At 43.8% G+C, this 14,462-nt stretch overlaps 1 protein-coding gene across 1 annotated transcript in view; it reads left to right on the forward strand.

Moving 5' to 3' along the window:
• Nucleotides 1-14,462, forward strand: part of KALRN (kalirin RhoGEF kinase) — a 407,865-nt gene that overhangs the window by 368,572 nt on the left and 24,831 nt on the right. The window contains exons 34-35 of the mRNA XM_053983017.1: nt 7,785-7,814; nt 9,378-9,624. Coding sequence (XP_053838992.1) covers nt 7,785-7,814; nt 9,378-9,624 — 277 coding nt within the window. The remainder of the gene's footprint in view (nt 1-7,784; nt 7,815-9,377; nt 9,625-14,462) is intronic.

Here is a 14,462-nt window from a genome sequence, read left to right on the forward strand (position 1 = left end):
AAGCAAGTGAGATCAACTAGCAAACTCTTTGGATTTACATTCTTTGAAACAGAATTTGTTACCTTGTTAGAAACCAAAACAAAACACACCAAAACAAAAGTATGCAACCATTTTTTGTTATTGGAGTTAAAGAAGAAAATTTTATGGAAGGAGTGTCCTTTGGGCATGCTACAGTCAACTCTGTCAAACAGAGTGGCCAAAAATGATAAAATTCAAAACCTGCAGCTGCTGGTTCCTTTGGGAGTCACATTACAGTAGTACCAGCAACAATCTTTCATTTTAGAAGGGAAGCCTATGACTGCAGCCAAAGGCCTTTCAATGCTATTTTAGGTAAGCTGATCTTCATAAAGACCATTGTAATCTCTGGTGTTGCTCAGGTTTTAGGCAATATTTTCATTTCATAATACTGTTTCTGTGTCCACTGAAACATCTGCTTCGACGTGCCAGGCTCCATCGTGCACACTGTGACATCACTTGGCAAATGAGGTCACCTCAAGTAAATGGCAGTATTATGGAAAAGGGAATGAAAACCCCAGGATTTAACTGTTGGGAATCAAGCTGCAACCCATCATGGGCTGAAGATCCTGCAGCAATGCTGGAAAGGCTCAGAGGGTGCAGTGGGCAAGGCAAGCAGTAGGGAGGACTCCAACACAAATGATCATCTCTCCCAAGTTCTTTTTTCCTCGGTGCCAAACACCACCTCAGGGTATTGGCATGCAAGAGTTTTGCAAACTCTCCCACTCAAGGTTGGCTTTGCTTCAAGCAGAGATCACCCCTGCAGCCTTTCTGCAGCAGCAGTGACCTGTTTTTTTGTGATGATTAATGGGAAGATTGAGCTGAAGCAGATCATTAGGATGCCTTCAACCATCACATGTTCTTTTAGCCTGAAGCCTGCCTAGCACCCAGCGCCTTCTATCAGTCATTTGGTAGCACCTGTGGTTTTCCTAGTGTCTACTACATCCCTCTGAAAATTCACTGTCTTCAGTGTGACACTTGCAAGGGGAAAAGGGGCAGGAAAATGTGCTAGCCAGAACCAGGTCTTCCTTTAGTGGCTTGGAGATGAACATCACTCACTGTCACCATTCCTCCCAAAGTGTTTTCTGTATTCACATCTGCATTCCCCTTTATGTTCTATTAAACTATCCTAGTACTGAAAAACATGCAAAGCAGCTTGTCCAAATCCACCTTTGAATCAATTTTGGGCCTAAGGCCCTGATTTATAGTAATGGGACCTAGGGACCAATAATGAAAAAAAAAAAAAAATAGCAGCTATTAAATCTGTATAAAGGAAATTACTTGGAAACAGAGAGGGATGCCAAGCTGGTCTCTCCAGCAATGGCAAAGGGGAGTCAGGCTTACAGGACCATATGGCTTAGACATAGTTTAAATAATCTCCTCCAATTAAAAACAAAGCCAGTTTTATGTCAAACATCTGTTCTGTGAATTCATCAATTTAGGCAAAAAAACCATCAGAGGATATTTTAAGTACTTCATCATGGTTTTGGCTTCTCTGTGCAGATCCTCACCCATTTTGAGAGAGTTAATATCCCTGAAGGAGGGGTGCTGTGGTTTCCTATGATGCTACCAGGCATGAGGGCAGGCTTTTGTGTTTCTGTGTGCTGGGCTCCCCATCCATGCTGCCTTTAGATATCCAACATTCATTGCAGGGGAGGGGGGATGTTTTAGCAGAGTCCAGAGCACCTGGGGCAGGTCAGTGAAGGTCAGCAGAGGGTCTGCTGGGCATGACTGTCACTAGAGAGGATATCTATCTATGGTAATCAATCTTATTTGTGTCTAAACCACAGTGGTACTTGGCTACTAAATCCTGATTCCTGCATGCTGGCAGAGGTGAGGAAGAGAATATAAGATTATCCCTTTTCTTCCTTCAAGCCCTCACTTCTTATAGCAGGACCAGGAAAACACAGCTTTGAAGCAATCTACAACTTTGTGTCTTGGAAATGTCTACTTTTTACTTGACAAGGAGAGGAAGATCTCTTGGGTATTGACTGAAATTATATCACTTTTCATAAGTCCATTAAAAGTATAACTCTGCAGACAGCAATGTACCCATTTAAAATAATTATCCAGATTATAAAGGAAATATAATCTGGGGATATGTGTATTAAGCAAATCTGATCTAGTGTACACACTGATATATACTTTGGTCTAAAGTTCTTAGGTGGCCTTATTGTGCTTTTTTTCATTTACTGTTGTATCATTTGTTTCCTTCTCAAGAAGGCCATCTGAGATTTCTCCTCTAGTTACCGTGAACCCCTGTTCACAGTTCTTCAGGTAACTGTTTCCTTTTGGTGTAATTTAAAAGCTGAGGTGGTTAATTAAGGACCGAATTATTTCCTGATGCTGATATCAGTGAATCTGTAGGTTCCTTGCTGAGAAACAAATAGCGGGGGTCATACTGAGCTGGGAGCACTGTGGAAGGAGGAAGGTTTCTGGAAGATTTTTTGGTCTCCTTTCTCAAAATTCTGCTCAGGGCAGAATGCTCCACTTAGATAAAGACAGATATTCATATAACGCACCTTTTGCAAGGGCTCATTTTCTTATCCCTTGTGTTTCAAACTTTCATCAGCCTCAAATCCTCTTTCTCCACCAGTACCAGGTATGTGATGCCAGCAGCTGGGTTTCTATTTTAAAGTCATCAGCTGTGAAGAAAGACTTTTTACTGTGCACATTTGCCTCTGCTGCTTATACCTGGAGGTGTTTCACAAAGTTCCTGACCAGAATACATGATCAGATTTTGTGTGCTTGCTAGGAGTGTCTCAGGAGTTGGTGTCTGACAAATCATCTGTGACTGGAACTCTTGATTCCTGGTTCAAAATGGTGCCAAATATGAAAGAAAACAGCTAGTCGTATCCCTGATTTCAGTCTATTCTTGCATTTTTATAAACCCTGTGTTGGTTTAGAACATCTTGTGGCTGCAAAAGACAACAGGTAGGGTTTACCTTGGAGGGTTTCAGCCATCGTCCTTGCTCACCCTCCAAAGCCAAAGGGTTTTGGAGCCAGATGTGCTGGCTGTGTGTCACTGAGGAGCACAGATGATATCTGCTCCATTTTGTGCTTCTCCAGGGAAGGGAAAAGAATGGAATTTGGGTACCAGCTCTCTGAGCCAAATGCCATGAGGAAACCCTCAGATCAAACACAGGCATGCTCTGGTTCAATTTGTTGCGTGAAGCAAAGTGAATCTGGTTGTCTTTATCTTCAAAAGCATTTTTTATAGCTAGAAATGCTGTTTCATTTGGATCAACTTTAGTCTTACTTTCTGGAAAAAAGGCTCCAGAAATAATTCAGGCAGCTCCATTCAAGCTGTTCTGCAGATGTCAGCATGTGCCAGAGTCCAAAACCCAGCAGAGTCAGGATATGGTCGTCTAGTAGGAACTCCAGCAAGAAATGCTGGAAAGGTATGTGCTATTTGAGACCATAACACCAGATTTCCTTTCCTTTAGCATTTTATGTGTCCCACATGCCATTTGTCTATTCTTCCTGCTGTGGAATAACTTGCTGTGCTTATATTTATAATTCTGGACACCCAGATGCCTCTGTTATCTCCTTGTTGAGAGGAGCAAAGATGCTACATTTGGCCCATTGGATGTCACCATTATCCCAGCCACTTGTTTGATTAATTGCCTAAATATAAACAGACCTTCCCCTGGAGCTCAAGCACTGATCCTCTCTGTTCAGTCAGACAAAGTAGAAAGAGTGGGAAGCACCAACTCCATCTTCATGGAAGATGGGGCCTGAGGACTAAGAAGGATTCAGATGAGTCAGGCATTTTCCACTGAATTTTCAATTCAGAGCTATTCAGTCCAGAGCAATGCTACTGACTGTAGCAGGTTATTCCTGGTTAGCCCATAGCTTCTGAAATACAACCTGTCTCCACAAAACCAGCCCTGAACAGATGCAGCAAAGCATCTACCAGCATTGCCAGAGCTCAGCATCCTTTAGAGCTGAGAGGCTTTAGAGTGACAAACATGGGTAACTCAGAGTTCACACTCCAAACAGAGCCTGTTAAAGAGTAAAAAAATGAAAGCAATTATCTAGCACTAAAATTCCTCAAAGGCTTTTTTTGAATTTGATCTCTCACTCTCTAACCTCCTAGTAAAAAGAAAATCTCTACAAAATTACAGAAATTTTCAAAGAACTCTGCTGGGGATAAGATTTCTCATGTCTGTCCCCCAGCTAAATTGACAGCTCCTGGATTTATTTCAGTGCAGACAGAACATCTAAGTGGTTTTATTCACTTTTTTTAATCTCTTGATAAGAATGCAAATCCCATTCTTGCTCCTAGTGCCTCTCTCACCCTCTTGAAATAGGCTGTTTATGGAGACTAAATGCTTCTATTCAAAACTGGCTTTCATCCAGAACCAGAGAGAAAGCCTAAAAGCAACAGAAAACTAGCAATTTATATTAGGCCATAGTGCTGCAGCACACAAAATGCTTTGTTTAAACTAGCTGAGCTCTGTGTGCTCTTGAATAGATGTAAATAACCAGCTTGTGTGGGTTTCCACAGCAGTGTTGGCATATTTCAAAACACTTAAACATACTTCAGACACCCACCTCCAAATACCTGCTCCCCCTGTTGGAAAGCTAACCATGCCCATTTCACTTTCACCTGGAGTGGATTTAGTACTACTTAAGATCTATTTTAGGGATTTATTTGAGGGAAGGAAGGACAGCCTGTGACCTGGTAGGTGTTTTCCATCTGCATTATGATGATGAATATGCCTCTGGTGTTCAGCCTTGCTTCCTCTGGCTGCTGCTTTGTGGCTGAAAATGCAACAGGTGCACAGTGACCATGCACACACACTGGGGTTCAGGAAGGACAATCTCATGGTCATCCTGCACTGACCAGTGCCTGCTGGTCGCTGGAGCTAAGCTGGCTCCTGCTCTTGGAGCAGCCTGGACACTTCCACAGCAGGATGTGACCATGCCTGGGATCATTTTGTTTGCTTGTACTTCACTCTCCTGCAGCTGACGGGCACTGGGGTGAGTGTTCCCAGGAGCAGAAAGGCGCGTGTGTGTCTGACATGATGTCATGTCTGACATGAACTGCTCACATCAATGCTCTGAGGTTTATGAGCAGCTTCCTGCAGCAGAGAGGGCAGTTCCTGAGGGCTGTGCCCGAGTCCCTGCCTGCACTGGTGAAGGGGCAGGGCTCCCCTCCAGCTCAGATTTGACCACTAGATTAGAATATACTGAAGAAAACATTTACACACTGAATGCACAGTGATGTTTTCTAGCCCAGGAGCTTGTGAAGGCAGAGGATGGGACATGGTTTGCTGATGGCAGGCACTGTGGAGACAGGCTGGGGCTCCTGCCAGCTTCTCTCAGGACATACAGCCCTCTTGCTTCCTCATTACATTTTGCTATTTGCTTCTCCCATTTCCTTTTCTTCCTGATTTTAAGGCTGTTGCTTGCTGTGTAATTTGTTAGATCTGTCCTTGTGTCAGATCTTTCAGTTATGCCTTGTGCTCTGCAAAGGCATGTTGCATTGTTATTTTTATTTTAATGTGTGTGTCTCGTTGTGCCACATACAGATTAGAGTGCTGTCTGGGTTCTAAATATATCCAGTCCGTGGCTTTAATGGTGGTTTTAATCCCAGGAATAATAAAAGTGAACATTATATGTTAAAATGTGAAGCCATTTACCTGTGAATTTCAACCCCATGGTCATTCTCTATTTTCCTTCCAAAACAAATGCAATATGTGTGAGAAACCAGCAGTCCATCTATATTCCTATTTCCATGCTCCAGCGTGGAGGGAAGCATGATATACTTCTCTGAAGCTGGAAAATTGTTCTCTAAAAACAAATTAAGTAACTAACTAACAGCTTGAGTGATCACTTTGGAGGTGAAATAATTTCTGTCATCGGGAATCAGATGTATTTGCATTATTCCTCAGTGGCTTACAAGTTGTATATATATTAGTATATCATAAGTTTTCCAGAGAGATTACTTTGCTGTGGGTTAATTTGGTAAGAAAATGTTCTTTGTGGTGTGGTGGTATGTAGGATGTTGAGCAGGCCTGGGAAATACATGGAAGCCCTTGGGCAACAGGAAGGGTTCTGTTCTTTGGAGCTGGCACCTAAAAGTGATCTGTTCCTTTTCTGTTCTTTGGAACTGGCACCTAAAAATGATCTATGGGCTCTCCCTGAGCTAACTGTTTGTATCTACCACCTGCACCTACCTGTAAAAGGGAAACTGCTTAATTCCACCTGCCAAAGGAGGGCTCTTTCCCTGGAAATGTGTTGTTTCAGCACTGGCTCCATCCAGTCAGTTGGAGCATGTGGAAGCCCTGGTCCACATTTCCATGCAGCAGAACCTGGAGCAGCAAATTATATAAATTCATATGCCTTCAGGGATATTTAGGCCTCCAGAGAGCTGAGGGAAGCAAGCTCCCTCCCTCACATATCAAAGGTAGAGTCTGATGGTGGGGAGGAACACAAGAATCTTGTCTGCTGAGGCAGAACTTGATCTCACACCAGGTGCCCAGGAGCTCCTCCAGGGGATGATCGCTTCCTGTTCTCATTACATTAAATTGCTGTTATAATGAATCGAAAGCAGGCACACAGAGCTGGAAGGTACCCGAGGTACCTTCATGGAGCACACCTGCCTCCACTGGGACAACATTTACAGGTGTTGCCCAAATTGAAGCATCTGTTTGTGTCACAGATGTTTCGTTCTTTTGGAAGGGATGACAAGGCCTGCCATAAACTGATGTTAGGTCAGCAGCCCCCAGAGAGGAGGGCAGGGAGCTGCTTAGGGCAGCACTGCCCAGACTGATGCTTCCTGGGAAGTGCCTTGTTTGTCCCAAACTTTCTCAGGTGTCATCTTGACCAGGCCTTTTTCTCTGGAATATTCCCAGGCTGTTTCCTTTCCTGCTTAAGCAATGAAAATTACTTATTTTTCAAAATTCAATCTGAACTATCTGAAGACAATTTTTTTAATATTCTGGAACATCCTCTGCCCATATCATTGAAAGCAATGAGTCTGGGGATGCTGTCTGAACCAGCTCCTTCATGCCCAGACACTGCACCTCGTTCTTAGATAAGCACCTCGAGGACAAGCAAGAGTTAATTCTTTATAGCAAATTCAGTTGCTGTGTGATGGCAAACACGGACACCTAGTGGTACTCCGGGACAGGGCATGGAATGCTCTAAACAGCTCTGTGGGAGAGAAGCTGATAGAGCAGAGTATTTGTTCACATTTTCCCCTAAAAGAAGAAGAGATTTGATTCTTTTCAGAGAAGATATCGTAGATAGCATAATTTGGGGGACAGAAAGTTTACTTAGCATGGAATAGTGCAAGAATTAGGAGAAATCCATCACTTTTGGTAAGATATGTCTGTGTATTTAGCAAGAAGTAATCAGGTTTTTTTCTTCCTGTCTTAAATATCCCACACCATGCCAAATCATATTCTATATTGGGTCAGGAAGATTTTCTACTCTTCAAATTAGTCCACAGCAAAGAAACCTCAGCAAATATTATAGCAGTATCTCATTCTTACCATCCCTGTGAATGTCTGTTCTCCAGTTATGGGGAGATTGTCAGCATGACCAGTGGTGGGTTTGCTGATAAGCTGCCCAGCTAGGTGCTACACTGACCTCTTGTGCACTTTCATTGGTGCACTGAGCTCTTTCTGCCAGGATTAATGCCAGCACTTGGTCTGAACGGCCTCAAACAGCTGCCATGGTTTGTTTTGTTTGTTTTTTTCTATTTACTTACAAATAATCTTTCAGAGAAATATTTCCTTCTTCTTCCCCAAATCTAGCATTTCGTCTACGGCAGAGACACAGGACAGGTGAGAACCAGTCCTTGTCCACTGACCCCTTTCTGTAATTGTGAATATCACCCCTGTGAGTGGGATTTCTTTCACATCTGCATTGGACACAAAACCCCCTATGCCACTGAGCGGGGAGACAGGCTGTTCCCATGGGAGTGTGTTCTGGGGCTGCTTGGGCTGAGATAAGGGATTTTGAGATTGTACCAGCTCAAAAGTGAAGTCTATAGAGATGTGTGTGCTCTCCTCAAGGGATCCCCCATTCAAGCTGAGAAATTTTTACTAATTCCACAGTTACTCTGCATCTGACAAGATTTCTTCCAATTCAGTTGGGTTTACAAGTCATTCATTTAAAATTATTGTATAATATCCTTGGTTTTAGCTTCATATCCTAAGAAAATTAAGTTTACAGTATCATGCTTGTTTACTATCCTCATCTTAATAACTTCTGAATCAGTGAACTAATTGCTATCAAAACTTCTGTCAAATTTGACACTGGAATAAGGACCCCAAAGATTCCTGCATACCTCGGGGAAGCATGCAGCACACAGGACAAAGACAGAGGGTCCCTAACAACAGGCAGGCAGCAAGAAATCCACATTGCACAGGAGCATTAAGAAATATTCCTCAGGCCAGAAAAACTTAGATTCATTCTCACACCTTTTTAGACATACAAGGATCCAACTCTGAGATCCAATTCCGTTAAAGAAACCCCAAGCTTTGTTAAAAACAAACCTGTACAATCACTTCTTTATGTGCACACAAATGGTTATATTCCCAGTCCCTGGCTATACAGGGGCTGTGGTTACACAAACCACTGTTGTCCTTTGAGAGTCACAGAGTGTGAGGCTGAAGGAAAGCAGCAGTTCCAGCACTCAGTACGGAAGTAAAATGCTACATTTATTCCTAGGTGCAAATCCTGAAAGTCAGCATATAATCAATCACTCTGTGTTTATATATTTACACCTCTGGGTTCCATCAGAGAGCATGGGAGGAGCTTTTCTGATCTGCCCCATCAGGATTTCATAGCCTCCCAAGAGGTCCCAAGAGCAACTTTGGGAAGATGAGGGTACGTTTCTTGTCTTCCAAGAAAAGAGAAGCTGTTTCCTCACTGCAGTGGTGGCCAGTGGGAATGTGCCTCGCTTTTGCTGTAGAGGGATGAGCTGGAAGTTGTCACACCATGAAGCACAGCACTGAGGCATCCTGGGCTATTGCCAAGCTAGAAAGTGACCCAAAAATTAAAGCAAAAAAAACCCCTCCAGGGTTTTTGATGGACACTCACAGCTAGAAGATACACAGCTCAAAAACTCCCCCACAGCTAGCATTCAAAAGGTTACTGGGTGGGTAGCTTTGGTGTGTCACTTCAGCCCAGCAAAATCAATAAGAAGTAAAGGAAACCAGGGGCACAACGTGTTGAACTTTGACAAAACAAATTATTAACTTGGCTTCTAAGGAACACAAATCCTGTCTTTGCCAGTGTAAATATGATGCAGAGATGATTGCTTTCATCCTACCCTCACTAACATCTATTCCTTTTCTTTTTTTTTTTTTTTTTTTTTTTTTTTTTCTGTTGAACCTGGGCAGTTGTCTGGAGGGTGTGAACTAACTGTGGTGCTCCAGGACTTTACAGCGGGCCACAGCAGCGAGCTGAGCATTCAGGTGGGGCAGACAGTGGAGCTGCTGGAGAGGCCGAGTGAGAGGCCAGGCTGGTGTTTGGTCCGGACCACGGAGCGGAGCCCTCCTCAGGAGGGTCTGGTCCCCAGCAGCGCTCTCTGCATTTCCCATTCCCGCAGCAGTGTGGAGATGGATTGCTTCTTCCCTTCAGGAAAAGGTAGGCAACAGCCCAGCTGGTTTAAGATTGTTTTGGGTTTTCCCTTTTGTATCGTGTAAGTGCAAAGCTGCTTGGGCTGCTCCTGCAGTCAGTGGGTAAAAGGCTGTTCAGTCCTTGGTGAGTTTTGTTCCCAGGTCCCTGTGAATGGGCACAGCACTAGCCTGACTCCATGTCCATGAATCAGTGTTTGTACATGTGCGTCTTCTGCTATGTGGAATCATTGTCTTGAGATTCTGGACAAAAGTAAGACTTTTAAACAGCAGAGGGACTGTTTTCAGTGCCTAAAGGCCTGGAACGAGGGAAAGCCATGCTGTCTATACACCCAAGATGCCCCAAATTGTGGATATGTTATTTTATGATTGCCAAAGTGCACACTAGTCCATGTTCTTTTAGTATATTCTTGTCTGTACATGCAAAGAGGCCACCAGTGAGTACTGGTACACTCTACTACCTTGTGAACTGGAGACATTGTGTGTGTAATGGCACAGTACAATGGGGAAAGGATCCTTTACAGTCAGTGTGGAACAAAACACATCTCTGGTATTATCCTGAGAGCTTGGGCTTCACTCACAACGAATGGTGAATATTGTTTGTCTCTGTGGTGTCTGTGGCCTCTTTAGTTGATGTTCTGTTCTGAGCAATGTGTGTCCCACATACAGCATCCATTCAAGCAGGCTTAGGAGATGCTCCAGACTGATAGACCAGGATTGCTTCAGCTCAGTGTGGCCAGAGCAGGTCTCCTTTTGGCTATGGCCCCACTTGTGGCCATGCACAACACAAGTAATGTCCAGGGTGGAAAGGTTCCTATCATCCCACTCCTGACTGGAAGCCAGCCTGAACTCTCTTTTTAAATTCTTTTTCCACTCAGCATTAAGAGAAATAGAATTTGATCCATTGTTGCTTGAGCAAGTTAGGCTTGGTGGTTTTGTTTGTTTGGAGAAAAAGCACTGAAACTGAGCTGTAGTTTGTCCTCGCTCCCTGCCTGCACTCCCGCTGCGGAGAGTGGGAGTGGGACACACGCCCAGGACAGAGCAGTGCCATGGGGCCAGAGTCTGCTATCAGAGTTTCCCTGCAAGAGGATTTGATCCAAACCCAGAGGACAAGAGCTCGGCTTCTCTCAGATTTGATCCCCTCAGCTGTCAGCTCTGTCTGCAGTGTGAGCTCCAAACTCCTCATGCACTTCTTAGACCCGCTGGCAGCTCTTCTCCCTGCTGCGTTCCCGGGGCCTGCCCTGCTGCTGCTGCCACGGGAGCCTGTCCTGGCCCTCAGCTGAGAAGTGCTGCACAAATTACCTGTGACTTAACAGAAAGGTAAAGCTGAAAATCAGCCTGGTCTGCGTAAGAGCAGTCACTGGCTGGCATGACTCACAGGAAGCTGGGGACGTGCCTGCTGTGTGCATGGTCCAGCAGCTGGGCTTGTGTCTCTGCTCAAGGGCACTGTGAAACACCACTCAAACCACATTTGAGAGCTCCAGGTTGTAGAGCTTTTCCTTAAATGAAATAAAACCTCAATGTTGCAAGAGTAGGCTGTGAAAAGGGAAGAAGGAAATTCTGGGGTGGTGAAGCAGCTGAAGGCTGGCAGGGGACATGGAGACTCTTCTTTTGGCATGATTGTGTGAGCTTCAGGGCACAACTGCACCCCAGGTAGGGCAGGATGGGCAGAGTGCTGGGCTGTGGCTGGTGGACTCGTGCCCAGTGATAGCTGGAAGCCACCAGGCTGTGTCAGCAGAGCAGCAAGGCTTTGCTGGCATGCTCTGCCTGCCTGTGGGCAGGTTTTCTCACCTAACACACTGCCACTGCTCCCAGGCTGGAGCTGCCTCTTGGCCCAGCATCTCTGAGCAAGTGAGTCTGAGGCAGACTGGCTCCAGCCATGTGTTCATGGCCTTTATTTCCTTTATATCTCTTTCCCCCTTGGCCTCAATTTTCTTCCTGCACATACCAAAGCTGTATCAGGGAGCCTCAGAATTAATGGGATCTCCAGAAGTGCAGCTAGAAATAATAAAAATAACCACCCCGTCCACAATTTTGGCCAGTGTACAGCAAATAGGCTCTGTGTCTAATCAGTTCTCCCTCTATTAGGAAAACAGGAAATTGTTTAAACTGAAAGAACAGATGCTGGGAATAAAGAAAGAGGAGTAAGTTTAAAGGGGAAAATGCAGTAGCTGCTGAAAGAGCCTGCTGGTCCTATGAGGTTCTGGAAAGATTAGCATGACAAAAATGGTTTCTGACTATTCAGAGTTGTGCCCTTCTCTACTTCCAGTAGAGCTTTAGGCACTGGTTGGATGCAGAATCCCTCAGTCCAGGCTTCCACAATTTCTTGCCTTTCTCTACAACCCAGAACAAAGGCTAGCACATCTTATATCAACATTAATGATGCTCCTGGTCTGCTTCAAGTATGTAAACATACAGTTGCAGAAAAGCAGATTAATAGCTGAATTTTGTGTGCAATTACCAAGGCACATAATTCTTTGCTTTTGGTGGAGGATAAATGTAAATCATTGCTCATAGAAGCTACCTATTGTCCTTAAAATGAAAGATTAAAGAAAGTAATATGTCAGCCAACATCTGAATAGATGAAGGCTTGAATGATTTGGTGGGATCACCAGAACATTTTGTAGATCATCAGTGCAAGTCCTCACAAAGCCTTTCTGAACAGTCTAACTGAAAGCTACTAGAAATGCAAAACCAAACTTCACAACTGAACATGTGCTCTGTCTGGCTCTCACTCTTTTACACGATTCCTTTGAAAATCGGTGGTGAATTACCATAAAATATTGCAAAAGGAAAGACATGGTGTGAATATAACAGAACACACCCAGAAGAGAACACTTCCTACCTTTTGTAATGAAACATCTGTACAAATCTCTCTTGTTGATCATTAAGAGTGCAGAGGCTTTAAGGACTGGTCTCCCAGCCTTCCGCCTGACTCCTGGCTGTGTTCCTTTGGAGGATACACATTTGATTTTTTCATAACCTGACTGCAGCCCAGAGCACAAGTATCCTCCTGCCTGTCCTTCCTTTCTGATGATCTGACAGTGTTTGCAACTACCCTCTGAAAAAGGGCAAACAGGTTTCTGAGATCAACCTTTTGCAAGTGATATACAGATGATTGAGTAAAATTTTTACTCAAGTCTGCAGTCTCTGTTACTGGGCTCCAGAATTTGCAGGGTGGGTTTTTTTCTGACTAGTATTCCTAGGAAGGAAAAAGAAAGATCTCTGGTACTAGAAATGAAGCTCTGTTTGAGCTATCCCATATGAATATATACAGGAAAGCTGTGACTTTTATTTCTGTCTCTTTTATCCTATAACTGAGCTCTAAGGTATTAAGCTATAAATTTCAATTTGAGAGAGAAATGTACTTGGATAGAAAGCAATTTAATGACCTTCATTAAGCCCACTGAGCCAAGCATATTCCTGCTGGCAACCTTTGAGTGATTTCCAATTTGAATTTGGCCCATGAAAGAATTAGATGAAATCTTGGTCTTAAATGTCATTATCTGATGACCCTTTACACAGGGTTTTTCTTGTAACATCAAGCACATGGGGTAACTCAAAGAGAAACAGAGGTTAGTTCTTGCAGTCATTTTAAGCAACCTCCATCACAAAAAGAGGACATTAAAAAAAGAGAGAGGGTTTCATGGCATTTGTTTTGGATTGATGATACATGAGAGGAAGGTCCTATTCAGGGCCCCAAAACAGATCCTGCCCACAGGATACTTTGTCTAGAGGAGATGAGAATATATATTTTTAAGACGCTGTGCAAACATCTTGCTGTGCAGGCTGAAGTCCACTTAACAACGGGGCTGTGGTGGCAGTGGTGGGTTTTTGTACCAGACCAAACTGACAAATAGTTGGATTTTTTCAGAGGAAGAGGAAACACAGATCATGCAAGGTGTATGCTACCATCTTGCCCGTGTCTCCCAGATGGGTCACTTTGTCCAGGAGTCACTGGCAGAGCACCAGGCTTTGGGCAGGAGGGATGACAGTTTTGGTTCTGTGCCAGTCACAGCTCATGTGTTTGGGGGTCACCTGCAGCCTGAGAGAGCCTGGGGCTGGTAGGTGCCATGGCAGGCTGGGCTGCGACAGCAGGAAGCAGAATAAGGATTTAACCAGGCTGGTGAGAAGAATGGTATCAATAAAAAAGAGGTCACACTGAGACCTGCATTTTGGCAATTTCTCCATGTGGGAAAGAGCAGGTCATTTAATGCATTAGTGCGCAAAGCTGGTTACACTAATCCAGTTCTTGCCATGTTTGAAAGACTCTTTCCTCCAGTTCCTGATCTCAGAAAAATCATCTGTGTAGGGAAAAGCATAATTGTTTCTTCCCACATCTCTGTTTTTTAAGAACATCCTGGGTTTTAGTGCAGGGAAAGAATCTAGGCTGCTTTTGTTATATCCCTGTTCCTGTTGAGCTTTAAATTGTGATCTGCATTGGCTCAAGCACTTTCTCGGTTGTGTTTTAAACATCTCTGTTGCAAACATATTCCATGGTAATGACTCCTGATGTCCCAGGGGAGCTGTGTGAGGACAATTTAGAAGTTTTAGTGTGCTGCATTAAACCTTCATTTGTCCTTGTGAAGGCTGAGAAATTGTTTCTGGTTTTGAGAGTCTTAATGAAGAGCAGTCAATTAAAATGTTTGTAAGGCTCTGAACTAAAGGAAACATTTCATTAGGTAACACAATTGATTTAACTGGTACATAAGCTGGTCATGGGGCTCCTATTAAACAATGTTCAGACTCCCATTGTCAATATAAACATGCAATATTTAAATTTTAAAAAAACAAATCCTCACTTCTGTTCCTGATACTGATCCAACAAGGGTGTTCAGAATCAAAATT

The sequence above is a fragment of the Vidua macroura genome, chromosome 7 (assembly GCF_024509145.1).
Source record: "Vidua macroura isolate BioBank_ID:100142 chromosome 7, ASM2450914v1, whole genome shotgun sequence".
Taxonomy (NCBI): domain Eukaryota; kingdom Metazoa; phylum Chordata; class Aves; order Passeriformes; family Viduidae; genus Vidua; species Vidua macroura.